The 17717-nt window shown below is 35.5% G+C and overlaps 2 protein-coding genes across 4 annotated transcripts in view; one reads left to right on the forward strand and one right to left on the reverse strand.

Moving 5' to 3' along the window:
- Nucleotides 1-17717, forward strand: part of Cad99C (cadherin 99C) — a 474090-nt gene that overhangs the window by 233853 nt on the left and 222520 nt on the right. The gene's annotated exons all lie outside the window — the stretch shown is intronic.
- Nucleotides 7203-10155, reverse strand: LOC141457931 (uncharacterized). Its single transcript, XM_074135325.1, has 2 exons — nucleotides 9733-10155; nucleotides 7203-7581 (listed from the first exon to the last, which is right to left on the reverse strand). Exons 1-2 carry the CDS (start codon nucleotides 10088-10090, stop codon nucleotides 7253-7255), a joined length of 687 nt encoding a protein of 228 aa, XP_073991426.1. The 5' UTR covers nucleotides 10091-10155; the 3' UTR covers nucleotides 7203-7252.

The following is a 17717-nucleotide window of genomic DNA, read 5'->3' on the forward strand; positions in this document are numbered from 1 at the left end:
ATCTGATAAAGCTAAATTATTAGGCTGATGATACTGCTGATACAAGAATATCAATCAATACTTTAAACTTACAAAGAGGTTACGATGACAGCACCCTCATTTTATTACAAGACCATCTAAATCTCATTTGAAGAACATTTCAGACTCTGGAGTATCCAAATTAATGGAACGAAATGTAAAAATGGTGCATAATAATTGTGATATGGTTCATAGGGTCAGTGACACATCCCTGACTCTAACCAGTTAAGCGTGGAATTTAGTTTTTTAAAAAACAACCCTCACAGTGGGCGGGAATTAAAATCAGACAATGACGTGTATTCACGTCGAACACAGGGCAAAACAACCAAAAGTTTAAACAACATCGTAATATTCACTGCTTGCGACTTTTTCTGCAATCTCTGGGGATTACATATTACAGTGCATTTCAAAGATCTTGCACCGCTTCACGCGTATGCATTGCTCTAGTTAACTAGAGACGCAAGAGCTTTTACAAGGAAGAAAAAAGCTTTTTGAATTCTGTGCAAAATGAAATAATGCTCGTACTGAGGTCTGAATCTCTAACTAAGAGGTAAAAACGTCATTGCACAAGGGTTGAGAGCTTCTATTTGTGCGCGTAATTCCCAATCTCTAATGCGGAGACCAAACATGTACCAACCACTTATCATTTGGCTGGCTCCCACCGCAGTTCTATTGGTAAGATAAAGGAAACATCCCATCAACTAATATTCTTATTGTATTTTATTAAAATTTCGAGTTTTTATAGTTAATGGCAATTTTATATTTTTCACAACGAGTATACACGTTGAACGCACCGTAATAGAGATTTGGTTTGACGTGTACACCCGTCAAATGCGCTTAACTGGCTAAAAGAAAATGGTTTGGGCATTCCCTTTTGAATATATTAAAAAACCACAAAAGATCAAATTGTAACTTGAAATTTCCTTCGACTTTTTGTTTTAAAAGAACTAATTTTAATTAAAAAAAAAAAAAACAACCTATTGATTGCTCATTATTGTTTGACACAACAGTTTTATTTCTACCCAAAATTGTGTCCAAGTATTATCTACAATTCATTCCTTAAATTGCCAACATATATTGTCTGTGAGTTCCTTATTTGCTATTGTAGTAACGCCTCTAGTATTCGCCAAGGACAGTCCTACAACAGCAATCTTTAGTCTCATATATCACTTTTCATTGCCGCTGTTCTTTCTCTTTCAACCCCTCTCCTCGCACCCCGTTGTACGACAAGAACTCTCTCCACAGCAAACTTTATTGAAGAGAAATAGGTCAGGCACTTAACTCGTTCAAAATTTTCAGTTGGCCTTTTCTCACAACCGGCTACAAATAGTGTAGAGTTATTATTCTATCTGGGTGGGCTTCAGCTGTTGTGTATCTTCAGTTTTTCTTTTTCTTTTTTCAGTTAAATTTATCCCAACGAATTCCTCCGAATGATGGCCGAATATTATCTGTATCGTGTTCGTAAAATAGTGGCCATGGGAACATGTCTGGAGATGCCTTGCCGAATGAACTCTATAAAATTTTATTTAAAACATAAACAGTTATTTATTTATTTACTATTATTATTATTCTAATGATTTAGGCGCGTCAACATCTAAGGTTATTGGCGCCTGGAGCTTTTTTTAGTGCACTGCTGGCCTCCGGAGAGTGTTTTCTTGTTATAGACAGCACTGTGCATCACCGAGCTGTAAGAAGCTCCTGGGAAGAGTAAATCTAAAGGTCAGCAGCTGGATTCGAACCCGGGACCTCCGCGTGGGAATCCAATACGCTAACCGCATAGCTAATCCCTTCCCTTATTATTATTATTTTTTTTTTCTATTTTTTGGCATTGGCTTTCGCCATACAGCCAGCATTGGCTTTCGCCATACAGCCAGCATTGTCTAGATGCTTATCACTATAATATCACTCACTCTCCATTCTTACTTATAAATATATTACATTCGCTTCACACATTCATCCCTCTACTATATACAACTATTTGCATAAACTACAGCTAATGGATGGTTCAGTACTCTATATTCCTGCCATCCTTATAGCTTAACCGAAATTAAAATCACGTAATCCTTCTCTAATCATTTTCTTCCATTCATTCTAATCGGCTATAACTTTTAAATACATTCATATTTTTTTTCTTGCTCTGCTATAGATTTAAGCACATAGATGTTGCTGGAGAATATTATGTCTTCGTAGTGTAATGGTGCATCTAAATACCCGATATAAGTCGTCAAACATACGTTTCCTTTCTACTACATAACGTGGACATATCATTATTATATGTTTGAAATCCTCCTCCTCATTGCAATCTACGCAAAGAGGAGAGGACTTTGTTGATCCTGCGTAGATACGATCCACACACCGCTTGGTTCGCTCTCAGCCAGCTTATTGTCGTAACAACCCATATTTTTTTTTTTTTTTTTTTGGGCGCATCAACAGCTGAGGTTATTAGCGCCCGGAGCTTTTTCCAGTGCACTGCCGGCCTCCGGACAGTGTTCTCTCGTTACAGACAACACTGTCCATCACCGGACAGTGAGCTGTAAGAAGCTCCTAGGAAGAGAAAATCTAAGGGTCAGCTGCTGGATTCGAACCCGGGACCTCCGCGTGGGAGTCCAGTATGCTAACCTCATAGCTAATCCCTTCCCTTCAACCCATATTATTATTATTATTATTATTTATTCATTTACAGAAACTTATGGTATTATTTGTAAGTGCGATCCTCTGCCTTTATTTACCTTAACTTAAGCTCCACTGCAGAAATGTCCTAAAAACCCCTTGAACTTCCAATATCCGTTACAGTTTCTTTATCAATTAAAGCCAAAATCTCTGTCATCCACAATAATTAATTAAGGACTAATTTTCATTTTCCACCTGACTATATCGTAAACAAAATATGAAAGCAATATTAAGCTTTTCCTGAAATGCCGAAAAAGTTTTCTGACCTGGCCCTGGAAAGGAATAGAACTTTATGATTTGACAAATGTTTTTTTTATTGATTTTGGAATGATAGAGGTATTAAAAGCGCCCTTGATCTCTCATTCGATTCCCAATAGTATCAAATAGTAATCACAACTGAGTTTAATCCTTCAAATCTCAAACTTTATTCGTAGGGTATGCAATTCATGCTTTGTCTAATAAATCTGCATTCGCATGCTGAAATAGAAGATGTTTACAGCCGACTAGTTTAAACGATTTCTTATTTTTTATAACAAATATTCTGGATAGACCTCAGTCTTGTGAGCCTTAACGGAAGCTGCTGATTTCTTATTTGTAAGTCGAAATTCTTCTTACAAGTTTAGCCAAAAACAAAAATTCTACTTTTAGTAGCAAAAAAATAGAAATAATTCAACTGTGATTATAATAAAATTCGCCATTTTTAATGCAGTTCTTTAAATAAACTATCTTTTATGTTCATCAACATTAATGAAACATTCCCGAGCGTTCTCTGTTAATGGCAGAGTCTAAGTTTAGCTACCAGGACACCTAGACTGACTGCTATGCTGATAATCTGAACGGAAATGAGTTTCATTTACTTTGCAGTCAGTTATTTATTTAAACTTATTAAAGTTTACAAAGGAGCAAGACTTATTCGAATTGCTTTATAATTGTTTTTTGCTTAGTAATTAGTGTTAAAACATAATGCACAAATCATTTACAATAATAGCACCATGTAAAAATAATAATAACAATCATTTGTTTGCTGTAAATCCTTCAATAATGGAAGCCTCTTCTTGATTGAACCTAAAACCTCAACATTAGTTTGAAATCATTTTTAAAATTCTCTGATTTGTATTAAGAATTTTATTTTTTAATGAGATATTTAAATATACATTGTCCTTCAGTTTCTCAGACTAACCAAAAGTAGTGGAATAGCATTACGAATTGCCATATTTAATTTTGAATAGAAACCTTATTAGTATTGGTATCGTTCAACAATGACATTAACAGAAACGTGATTTGTCCATAATGACATCTGCATCTTGTCATCTAATTTCCATTCAAAGTATCACTTACATTTTCTAGCAAGGTCAGTTAGAAGGATTCAGATTTTATTCCTTGAAGATGTTGGTGTTGTATTTGACTCATTTTTCTAATTTCTAATTTGTTTTTAACCAGTTTTTCACCGCCTCGAAAACAGCTCCTAGTTAATCTTGCTTCCATCATCAGGGGTACTTCAGTTTGGTGTATAGATTCCGAACTTCATTGTAATGGTTGAGGATGAGAGAGATGTTACTATACGAGGATGAGACTTTATGTATTTACGAGGTGTGTTCAAAAAGTAACGGGAATTTTCGTTTTTTGAAATAAATATTTATTTATTCATCTACATTAATATTGTCGCCTTCAAAGTAGTCCCCTTCGCATACAATACACTTGTGCCAGCGCTTTTTCCAATCCTCGAAACACTTCTGAAACTCGATCTTTGTGATAGCTTTCAGCTCTTTCAGCGATTCGCTTTTAATGTCATCTATGCTTGTAAAACGACGGCCTTTTAATGTTCTCTTTATGTTTGGAAATAGAAAAAAGTCACATGGAGCCATGTGTGGCGAATATGGAGGCTGGGGCATCGTTAAAGTTTTGTTTTTGGCCAAAAATTCACGAACAAGCAATGAAGTGTGAGCAGGTGCATTATCGTGGTGCAAAATCCATGAATTGTTTTGCCACAAATCCGGGCGTTTTTTTCGGATTGCTTCACGCAGACGGCGTTGAACTTGTAGGTAGTACTCCTTATTGATTGTTTGACCTTGTGGCAAGAATTCATGATGCACTATGCCATTAAAATCGAAGAACACAGTGAGCATAACCTTCACATTCGACCGCACTTGTCGAGCCTTTTTCGGTCTTGGCGATCCAGAATGCCTCCACTGGGACGATTGAGCCTTAGTTTCGACATCATATCCGTAAACCCATGTTTCGTCACCTGTTATAACACGTTTCAGTAAATCCGCATCGTTGTCGACTTCATTGAGTGACTCTTGAGCAACTTCCATTCTCCGCTGTTTTTGTTCGAAATTCAACAATTTTGGAACAAATTTTGCTGCCACACGTTTCATACCCAAAACATCCGAAAAAAATTCATGGCATGAGCCAATTGATATGGCAACATCATCAGCGACTTCTCTGATAGTGATTCGGCGATCGTTCATAACCATTTCTTTCACTTTTTTCACGTTTTCATCGGTTGTTGATGTGCTTGGACGTCCAGGTCGTTCGTCATCTTCAACGTTTTCGCGGCCATCTTGGAAACGCTTATACCACTCGTAAATCCTTGTTTTACTCATAGCAGACTCACCATATGCCTTTATTAACATTTCACACACTTTATTTCATTTTTTACGCAAAATTTAATACAAATTCTTTGATCCATTTTTTTTAACAAACAAAAATCGCCAAGCTCGAAAAACACGTCTAACTTTAACGGCTGCCACTTAAGAAGTAAACAATGAATATTACTGAAAATTTTATCGTACTTCAGGGGCATGTGTACCAACATAATAAAAAAAAAAATTTTACAATCAGACTCTCCAGACCCGCGAAATTTAAAAATTCCCGTTACTTTTTGAACACACCTCGTATATGACTGACTGCCAAGGACTGTATACTTTACACTACAAGAACAGAACAGACTGACTGACGTGGCTAAACGATGTGTACAACTGAAGTGTAAGACTTTGAACAGAATTACAGAATAGAATCTCTTTTTGACTTTCCTCTCGTTCTTATATACATTCGCCAAGCCTCCCTTCTCTGCGTCCGAGGGGGCTGTCTCTTTCTCTCTGGCTAGAGTGGATGAGTGGTGGGGTTTCACTACCCCTACGCTAGAGTGGATGAGTGGTGGGGTTTCACTACCCTTACATTCATTTACGTCACCATCTCGCATCACACTGGCTGCTGACTGAGTAGTGCAAGGTGGAAACATTAGTGAAATCGAAATTCTCTCCACAAAACTGGTTAATCTACCTCCTGACAATGAATGAAGGTCTGAAACCGGTCAAGAATAAAAATAAACACGCGTACTGCTACGGATAAAATCGAACTGTAGGCATACAACATTTATTTTAAAAAAAATCTCCTAGAATAATTTGTTTAAACATGTTTTTGGGGGAATATTGGGGGTTAGACTTTTTTTCTAAAATCCTGTTTTAATATGATTCCATCACCTGTATGATATTGATAAGAATTAAAACTGTCAGCTAAATTCAGTCAACTAGAAGCGCCATTTTTAAATTGATCTTTGAATTCTTACTAAATATTTCATCTTCAATGAATTGTATAGTTCTAACCCCTGTTTTATAACGTAAAATAATGCCTATTTTTTTCAGCTGGCCTTTACGTGGGAGACAACTAGCAAACGTACTTTTACTACTACGTTTGAATTAAGTTTTAAATTAAACATTAAATTAAATCCAACGCCTAGACCCAGGAATTGAACGTAGTACCAACAATACATCTTTGCTTTGCAGGTCTCTCCTCTTGCTATTGTGGCGTCTAACCCCTGTTTAATATTTAAGGATATAAACAATCAAACAGTGATTCAGTATGGAAAAGGTATCAAGTCCATCGTTTAGGGCTGCAGTAAAGAACTGCATTTTCCGTTGATATTGTTGTTTTTTAATGCAAATTAAAGGATTTTATTTGAATTTAAACATTATGAACGTTACGTATATACATTGTAGTTCAAAATGTTTTCATAGAATATTAATTTCACTGTGGTTCTGGGAGAACTATGACGTCCAGCGTTCTTCTTGGGAGTCATTTTGTCGCATAGTACAATGTTGAACTCAATTAGCTTTTTAGTTTAAGTTTGTAAGTAAAAGTAAAGTAAAGTAATCGCCTATTTTTTCAGGCCGGGCTTTACGTCCAACTACCAATTAGGTGTCGTGGACGGAGGCGACTAGCATGTTTGCTGTAAATTCCTTTTATTAACCATTAAATAAAATCCAAGGCCTAGACCGGGGGAATCGAACCTACTAACCGGCAATACATCTTAGCTTTGCGGGTCTAGCCTCTAACCGCTCGGCTACAGTGGCGCCTTAGTTTAAGTTTGTAAGTTTTAATTAATAAATTTTATATAAATTGTCAAAAGAAAATGTCTAGAGATTTTCCTAACAGATTGAGTTTTTGTTTTTTTTAATTTTGGCTGGTGTTTTCAAAATTTGCTTTAAAAAATATAAATAAGAACTTTAACATATTTATTACGCATTTATTTACATTATTTATCAATTTCAATAACAACTTTTCATGGCCTTAGTGATTTTCTCAACAATTTTATGTAAGAGCAAACATCTAGAGAATTAGCACAAGTTTGTAAAAAAGATCTCGTAATTGGATTGAAAGCGTATGGAATTACATCAGGATGTGAACTTAAATAAGAACTATAAATTTTGTTTTTAACATAATTCGAAACACTGGGAGGTAAGAGGTGGAGATCTATACTAGTAAATTTGAGAGCGTAGGCCTCAGCGATTGTCACGTTGCAAACTTTATCATTGTCCAGCAGCACCATCTTCAGATGGAATTCATTGTCAGCTATATTCACATCGGCTCCCCCTTCACTGGAAGCGATCCCTAAAAATAGAAATAATAATAACAATTATTTTTTTGCGTTTATTTGTAACAATGATAACAGAATAACAATTGAAGCAAACGAGTGGTAACACTCCAAAACATTAGAATATTAGTCACTCTCCCTTCACTAGAGAGGAGATCACGAGGCCACTCCCTCTTAAGGCGTCTTGTCCGGGTTGTCAGGAAAAGTTCTAGAAGCAAGATTTTTAGCTAGAGGATTTATATGAGATTGTTGCAGGCTGAAGTGAAGTTTTCTGTATCGTGTTTTCAACAACTTGTGTGACAAAAGGAATGTTAAGGTCAATGTGTATAGTTAGGTTGGAGACATAAAATGGAGCGTGTACAATAGTTCGAAGTATTTTAGATTGTTGAGATTGAATCCTTTGGAGATTTGTGCGTTTGGTTGAACTCCACAGCTCTATTCCATACGCCCAGATGGGTTTCAAATTAGAAGTATAAATCAGTCTTTTGTTGTCCAGAGATAGTTTTGATCTATCGTCTAAGAGTCTTTTAAGTAGTCGATAGCGTCTGTTTAGTTCTGTTCTTTCAAGTCTAGTGTGAAAAATTAATAAAATATACTGTGTAGCATTAATTGAGTGCAATTATCCTTTCTGTTAATTTAAACATTCGAGGATGTTTAAAACAAGGAATATTTTAAGGCAGTAACCGGGTTTTTACCTTTAACCCATTGCCGCAAATGACGGCTATAGCCGTCCGATCTTTGTTGATATGTAGGCAAACGACGTCTATAGCCGTCGTGCACATTTTAATTAATAAAAAAAAGTACAGCGTTAGTACGAAGTGTACTAACGCATACACTTGTTAATTATTGAATTAGTAAAGCAAATGCTGTATAGTCGTCACGACGGTCATAGCCGTCATTTGCTCTGGAAAGAGAAAAAATGACATGATGAGCAAATGACGGTTATAGCCGTCGAGAGGTTTTTTGGAAAAACCGTGGCCAAATGTGATAATTTTTACTTCCAAACATACAACTTACACTTGATTCCATCTGGCAGTCATAAACAATTGAGAAAAAAAAAGTGTGTTTCTGAGCACGATCATCAAATTAAAAGTGTGCGGCAACGGATTAAATGAACTATTTATTAATTTAGCAATTTTAGATTAAATTTGTGAATTTTCAATTAATTCTCTAGCAACTTTATTTCAATTATTAGATAATCCTTAATCAACAAGTATTTTTCACACACAGGATATTTTACTGCGAAGTATAATTTTGAATAAAGTGGGCCATTAATACAAGCAAGCTTATTAAAGCACTGGGCGAAGGAGACAGGCGAAGGAGTTCATTAGGGGCAATGTAAAGCTGACTGCCGACTTAATCCGTTCAAGGCCGTGTGGTTATCAGGATAATTGTAGGCCTATTAACCGGCCACTGCCGACTCAAGTAGCAAATGCATCGTAACATATAAGACTGGCAGATAACCTCTGTAGGTTCTGTCAGGAGGAAGAGGAAACGGCACTACACGTGTTGTGTCAGTGTGAGGGGCTGGTCTGGGCTAAGGATGTTTACTTCTCGGGGAGGAAAAACCAAGGCCTGTGAGCTTTACTCGGGAACCACTAGACTTAGGAATAAAGAGTCTGATTAAAAGGACAGGTCTGGAGGGAGAGCTCTAGAGTAGGGGAGCCACAATAGATCCAAAGGGGTCGCAGTGGCGTAGGCCTCGGGCCGCCCCATTAGAATCTTATCCCTTATCGGACAAACCTTTCTTTTTTTTTTTGGCAACTGCTGGAACCGCACTACTCTACCTAATGTCATTGAATTTACTTTATGCTATTTATTTATTTATTAAAACTGTCAGTTGTGATCGTCAAAAACTGCACGAAAAAGCGTAACGTTCAAAAACACCCAACTTTGACCATTTTTTTCTCTTTTTTTATAAAAGATAAAATTCCCAAATTTACTTTAAAATGTAGGGCAAATCCTCCTTTATATCTGTAATTTTTTTCACAAAAACCCAGATTGAATAAATTTTAACTATGACCTGCGATGTTCAGCCGTGTTCAGAACGTCATCTAGCTCATAATAAAGCTATCTCTGAGATTTAAAAAACAAATTTTCTACTGAATGAACACCACTAAAATTGTATACATAAAAAAAAATTTTTTTTTTAAACAAAAGGTACTTACATAATTTAAAGTTGAACACATCATAATGTACAGAAAGTGAAGCAAATGAAACATTCAATCTTAAAATCATTTGATCATCACCAATAAAATCAATTTTAGCATCATCAATTCTTCTTAATGTTGTAGTATTTTGTAATTTACCATTTTTACCATTAATAAATCCATTATAAACTGTACCATCCAGTTTTACATTATCATATGTTACATTTACATCCGGTATTTGTACAATTTCTAGATGGTTGTCTTTTAAATACTGTTCACCTTCGTACAAAATCTCGTCGATAATGTCATCAACTCCATCACCATTGATTAATGCGACCGCGCAACACAGTAAACTGAATGCACTAGGCAGATACATTATTATTTTTTTTTTTTTGAAATTTTCCACGTAACAATAGGAGCCACAAAAATACACTGACGATTTCAATTTGTTACAACATATTTATACGTATATTTGGTTGTAAACAAAAATAAAAAGATTATGAAAAATATAATTGATGATAGTAGCGATTATGGCTTGTACTCTTATCTAAATGAGCCTGCTTAATAAGTACTCGATAGGTGATTATAGAAAATTTAGTAATTATTTGTCTTTTTTCTTAAGATAACAACAATTATTTGCAATGGTTAATAGAAAACTCATACGAACCTTTTCTTAACGGTTTGATTGCGCTAAATTTATCCAGCACCTAATTCCAGGGCTTCCTAACCCTTTTGAAAATTCTTTAAATCTTGTGACTCAATCCCACAAGTTGAAGGCTGAGAATTCCTCTTTTTCTATGAATGCTACAAAAATTCATGGTACGACGTTACCTCCAGCTTTTAGTATTGCAAATTTCCCATACAACTAAAACCAGATACCAACAAATTAGCTACTCTGTTAACTAAAGTGGAGTAGTTATTGGAGTGACGAGTGCGGAAATGAATTCTTGTTTTGCGAGTTCAGAATCGGAATCGATTTGAAGATAGTATCCGCACGAGAAAGAAGAATACTTTCCCTAATTGTAAAGTAATTGCCTATTTTTTTTCAGGCGGGCTTTACGTCCAACTACCAAATTAGGTGTCGTGGACGGAGGCGACTAGCAAACATACGAGGTGTGACTGTTAGATAACGAGATAAATTCAAAAGTTCGAAGAAAAGTCCAAAACTATCAGAAGAACCTCATTACTTAATGTTATTATTCATGTTTTCTTTAAAAATTCATTTTGTGCACTTTGAAGTGCATTTTGTGCATTCTGAGCGGTCAAACCAGATTTTTTTTTAAATAAAAAAAAATGAAAGGAGAGTCTACCAGTAATTAGAATGCCATTTACATAATCAATTACTCCAAGCAAGTTCACTGCACCAAGTATAACATGCTTAATAAAAGGTTTCTTATTATTTCTGTAGCATTAATACTGCAAGTACTCTGTACTCTCGATGTAGGATACTGAAAAATGAGTACATATCTCCTCAAATTATGTACATACATGCTCTTTAATTTTTTATAACCTTTCTCTCCGTTCTTGTAACTGTTAATATCTGTATTTATTGCTGGCTATGTGGGGATATGTACGTAATATACACAAAGCGAGGAGGAAGGGAAATGTAACAAGTATATGGATTACTAAATTGGGAAGAGAGGTGAACAAAATGGATCATTCGTTGATCCATGGATGGTAATAGATTCAAGCACACTGCAGAGAGAGAAGGAGAGAGATTGTAAACCCTCCTTATTTGCGGACTTCTATCAGCCACTCCCATTTTTAAGCTGATTTATTTGTACTTTTTTTTAATACAAAAACAATGGTGCCTCCCATTTAGCAGATCAAGAACTAGGACACTAACTCAACAACGGACAGGAACAAATCATTCGTTTTCAAATCAACCTGTCACTAATAATTTTCAATGTAATGCAGATTGTAAGAAATACGGTAATTTGCCATTAATACCTTCATAATGTTCGCATATATAATATAAAACATAAATATGTACATTTATTGAAAGTATTTATAAGTACCTGGAGTTACTAGAAAAAAAAAAAAAAAAACAGCGAGATTCATGCAATACGAGGTGTGGCTATTAAACAACGAGCCTGTTTCTGCTACAGAAGAACTATGCATGCGCCAAATCCTAACGACCGACAGCTGTGCAGCGTAAAGCCTTCTCTTTCGATTGCAGCGTCTCACGTGCTTGTAGAGAAATCTGTTTGATCGAAACCGTCGTTTGTGTAAGAGGTGCTAGTTTCGTTTTGCCGAAACCATGATAGTAGAACAACGAATTGTCGTGCAATTTCACATCAAAACTAGATAAAACCGCTGCTGAAACTTATCTTTTACTATTAAAAGAAGTTTATGACGATGAATGTTTATAACGTGCCCAAGTTTTTGAGTGGTTCAAGCGTTTCCAAGACGGCCGCGAGAAGACGTCGGAGATGATGACCGCCCGGGTCGCCCTTCCACGTCCAAAACGGATGAAAATATTGATTATAATTATTCAACATTACTACCCTGAAGTACTTGCTCAACTCCGTGAAAGAGTAAGGAAAAAACGAGCCGATTTGTGAAAGAACAAGTCACGGGGTTCTCCATCAAGACAACGCACCGGCTTACACTGCATTGTCTATCAAGACGTTTCTAGCCAAGTACAACATCCCAGTTTTAGGCCTCATCCGCCTTATTCGCCTGACCTGGCCCCATGTGACTTTTATCTGTTCGCCAAAGTCAAATCTGCATTAAAAGGAACACGATTTCAGTCCGTTGAAACTGTGAAAGAAAAAGCGGCACGCGTCATGCAGGAGCTGACAGAAAAATACTTCCAGCACTGTTTCGAACAATGGTAAATTCGCATGGAGCGTTGTAGGGATAGGGGAGGGGTGTATATTGAAGGTGATAATAACTAAATATTTTTAAACTTAAAATAAAATGTTTTACAACAATAGTCTCGTTATTTAATAACCACACCTCGTATTATAAAGATAATTTATGTAACTTAATTTATAAAGAACCTATTTTCGATTGGTTGAATCCACTGCAGTAGCGGTATTCAGCGAGAAAAAGATTAGCCCACCTGTATGAACGATGGCTCCAGGAGGTTAAAGAGGACTTTCAAGGCGATAGACGTGACCAGCTAGAGGGATAAGGTGAAAGTTAGTTAGGAACGCCATGGCACAATCCAGACTGTAAAGCTGCGTACTAAGTATTCTTCGTGCCCACGGATTGCATTCGTACTTTTAATTTATAATCTGCATTAAATGCTAACTAATAATTCACAATCTTTAGTATTTACAATTTAATATTTAGAAAATGACGCTGTAAAATGGGGGAGTCAACCTCATTCTCCCCAAAATCTGCCCAAAATTCAGATCAAATAGCATTTCAAATCATAGCTTTAATATATTCTGAATTTAAAGACAAGAGCTGAAGTGATTTTGGAGAAATTTGCGGTAAACCAAATTCCAGTAATTTACAATTTGGATAACAGAATAGTTTTCATAGTCGAAATTATGTATTTAAGAATATATCGCTTGACAATATTATAAATTAATATATCCGTGGATTACGGCGCTTTATAATATTCAATATAGCATTTTAGGGAGTAGCGTAAAACTATTACCCATTCCCAGAAATGCTTTAAATTGAATTTTTTTGGGGAAGATTGAGATTAAATTTATGAATCATTTATATTCGAGCGGTTTAAAGAAAACTTTTGGAACTGTTTTCAAGAAATCTGCCCTTGCAAAGCGATTACACGGAACCTTGGCATTACCAAAAACGAAATTCTAACTTTAAACTGTCAATTTTGAGTTTAGGCTAAACCATTTTTTAAACAAACACGAGCCCAAAGACTTTTAAGGACAAGATCCAAAGTGTTTTTAAATTAGAAAACATCAAAAAATTGTACTTTTAACAATCAAAATAAAAAAAATCTGCAGGTTAAAAGGCAGTAAAAACGTGTAACCACAGAAAATCATCATACTTTCGATTTCCCCAAACACAAAGATACTTAAATCAGAAACCAATACACAAAAAAAGGAAAGTGCTAGAAATGATATACATATCTAAGACAGAAAACAGTTTAAATTTCAAAACTGACACGAACAATTTAAACAACATATTCGCAAACTTACTACAAAATACTTGACAATTGGCAACACTGACTTCCACACAACCTAACACATATCACAGACCGATCACACTCAGTCCATGAGCAGACAAGACAGAAGACATACCAACCTTTAATAATGTAAAATATTACATACATTGTCAATTAGGTAAATAATTTTGTAAATTACGTTACATTATACATATTCATTGTAATATAATTTTTGTTAACACACTGGATGTTCCACAGCCCTGAAGATGACCTAGACCCTAGGTCGAAACCTCGGCATAATAAAAATATATAATGACTGCAATTGGCAGTTATTTTTTCATACTATTGAAACTATGAATCAGTCACCAAAAATAAACAACAGTAATTTAAATAATAAGTTACGTTATTTTATTTTTTTTAAATTCATTCTGCACTTGACAACAACTTTAGGTTAGTGCAGACTTTGTATTGTAGAATGAGCTCAAAGGTCCAGTAGCCGCTATCAGTTGTATCATTGTCGAGTTTAAGGGATTATCAAACAGATTTAGCCATTAATCCAATCTTCGTAATTGATAAAGGATGGATTAATATGCCTGTATTTTAATATTTCTAAAAAATACTTTAACAAATATTAACAAGTAAAAAGTCATTTTTTTTTAATTCTAGTTTATAAAAATAAAAAGGTCTTAATTCGGAGAAGAAACAAGAACCATTATTAAGGCAGGTGAAATATAAATATATATTTGGCACAAAATAATGTAAATATTTGGTACTGCTTTAATAACTATAATTAAATAATATTTAATAACGCTACCGCACACCTGCCCAAAATACGGAACAAATTTTATAATTCTTGATAATAAGTGGTATTACCTACTACAGATATACGCACTGAAATCGCAAACAACTTCCCCAATCTAACCCCTTAGTCATTCAACGCAGTTAATTGATTCTAATATAACCTAACCTCTTTTAATACCTTCCATACGAATATAACCACCCCACACTGCTAGTAGGAAAGTAATGAAGTCAGTTAAAGCTAATTGGTTAAGATTAGCAATGTAAATCTGTATAAGATTGTAGCGCAAGTTTTGAATGGAGGTTAGCTTTAATTTAATTTACAGTACATAAAGTAATTAGAAGATTAGCGCAAAGCTTCGTGAAGGTTATAACAACATTTGGTAGAATAATCAAATAATTTTATTAGACAAATTCTAACGACATATTTCACTTCTTCTACAACACAAACTTTTGCACAAAAGGAATGTCCTTTGCTGATGATGGGTTGGTACGAAAGATGGTAAAACTCAGCCTCATTGGATGGATTTTTTGGGGGGGCGGTAGAGGGGATTTTAAAATACTATTCCACTAAGAACAGTTTATCCACAATGTTTTTGACAGTTCATCTCAAAGTTTAGTTCACAAGTTCTGTAGATTATATGGTAAAAGTTATTTACTTGGAGGTATGCTAATATATTTTAGGCTTATATAAAACTTTTACCTAAATATTGTTCTAAATTTATATATAATATAGTTATTTTATTGACTAAAAACTTTTCCATTTGTTTTCAGTTCTAATTTGAATATCTACAAAAACTTTAGAAGCTGAAAACTTTAGCAGCTCTTTCGCCAGCCTTTTGCTACAAAGAATTATACTGGAATTAAATCTTAAAATTTAACCGCATCAGTTAAATTTTCTAAGGATGACTTAAGTTAAGTAATTTGGCCGACAATGTTTTCATGAATTTCATAACCATTTCTTGTTTAGCGGAGCCAGAAACCTTTAATTCGATCTTTACAATTTCTTACCGATAATAGGAATATTAATATCAATATTGTTCATTGTTTTTTGGTGTCTGATTCGTTAAACCAATAGGAAGAAAAGAATAAGGCAAATTTCAGTCAAGTTTTTTATTTTTTGCCGAGTATTTGTATCTCTCGCCAAGAGTCTTTACAATCCAATAATTCTGAAAAGAGTTTATCCCAAATAAGTTGTGTAGACTAACGCTAAGTTCAACAAGAATTTGGGAAAAAATAAAATGAAAATATAGAAATATTTTTATTTATTTATCCTTTTATTGAAATTTACACCTGTACCTTCAGGGTACAATAAGTAAATGAGATAAGTTTATATAAATAGCGCGTCAGACGTGAATGACGGTCATCCAGTGATGGCTGCCATTAGTCACCCAGTTGGTCACGGGGCCAACGGCGCCTCAGTCGTCTTCGAGGATTGGAGGGTAGCGTAATTGAAGATAAGTTTGCAGCTAAAAGGTTGTGATGAAGTGAGAGTTTTTGGTGAAAATTTTTATATCGAATTTTGGAGATGAGTGGAATTTGGAGATCTGTATGAATTGTGTGGTTGCTAAGATAGAATGGAGCATCTAATATGCGACGGAGTATTTTAGATTGGAGAGTTTGCAGTCTATTGATGTTGGATTTTTTAGCTGTTCTGTAAAGTTCGAGTCCGTAAGTCCATATTGGTGTTAGAAGAGCTGTATAGAGTCGTCGTTTGTTCTGTAGTGAGAGTTTTGAGCGTTTCGTCGAGTAGTCTGGCTAGAAGTTTGTATCGTTTGTTTAGTTCGGTACGTTTAAGTCTCTTGTCTAGATACATTCCAAGGTACCGCACATGGTCGACTGGTGGGATAGGTGTATGATGTAAGAAGACAGGTAGTGGAGTTTGACTTTTGAGTGTGAAGACTATGAATTAAGAAATATTTTGAAACCGTTTTGAATAAGTTAAGTAATCGCCTACTTTTTCAGGTGGGTTTTACGTCCAGCTACCTATTAGATGTCGTGGACGGAGACAACTTGCAAACATACTTTGCTGTAAATTTCTTCTTTTATTAACCATTAAGTAAAATCCAAGGCCTAAACACAGGGAATCGAACCCAGTACCACAATACATATTAGCTTCGCAGGTCTTTCCTCTTAACCGCTCGGCTACTGTAGCGCCTAACCCTTGTCTTATATTTAAGGATATAAAAAACCGAACCGTCATTCCGTATGGGAAGGATATCAAATCCGTCTTTTAGGGCTGTAGTAAAGAACTCTCCGTGTGGGACCGGGCGAGAATAGTACCACGGTATCCCCTGCCTGTCGTAAGAGGCGACTAATAGGGGACGTGTACGGAAAACCGTCTCACTTGGAATGGTGTAGTAAGCCCAAGCCTGACACCAGGAGGGTGTTTAGAGAAACCATAAGTCATGAGCTGGGCATGGCTGGGCCAGTGACCATTCTAGGCCTTCAAAATATGAGACAGAATCTCTACGAAATGGTACCACAGGATCGTGAATCAGCCCGCTGGAGTTCTGTCTCCCCAGATTCACGAGCTGAGGAAAGGTTTTTCGTGGTGGTTGTGGTAAAGCAGGGACGATGGTAGAGTCCCCTTGGTCTGTTGTGTAGGGCCTTCAGGAATAATTGCGCCACCTTCTCATTTACCGCAAGAACATGTAGTAAAGAACTGAATTTTCGGATGATATTGTAGTTTTCTAATGCTATTGAACTTGAACATTATGAACAACGTATAACGTTTAAAAGGTTATCATATAATTTTTATTCTTTGAGAAAACTGTGACGTCCAGCATTTTTCAATAGATCCATTTTATCGCAATTAACAAAAAATCTCAATTAAATTGATACCTTTGATTGACAAATTTTGATCGCTAGGTCGCTGTCAGGCCAATTGAAAAGGTTCAATCTACAATAAAATGTTTCTGATTCCTACAAAGGTTTTGAGAAATTTTGGTTTACACCCAGAGAGAAACCATTTTTTTAAAAATCCATTTTTCCGGAGTCGGGGAGCCATAAATTAGATTCCAAATCTAAAGTTTGATATACGAGGTGTGTTCAAAAAGTAACGGGAATTTTTAAATTTCGCGGGTCTGGAGAGTCTGATTGTAAAATTTTT

This window comes from Rhodnius prolixus, unplaced genomic scaffold (assembly GCF_049639745.1).
Source record: "Rhodnius prolixus isolate KJV_2025 unplaced genomic scaffold, Rpr scaffold_5, whole genome shotgun sequence".
Classification (NCBI taxonomy): Eukaryota; Metazoa; Arthropoda; class Insecta; order Hemiptera; family Reduviidae; genus Rhodnius; species Rhodnius prolixus.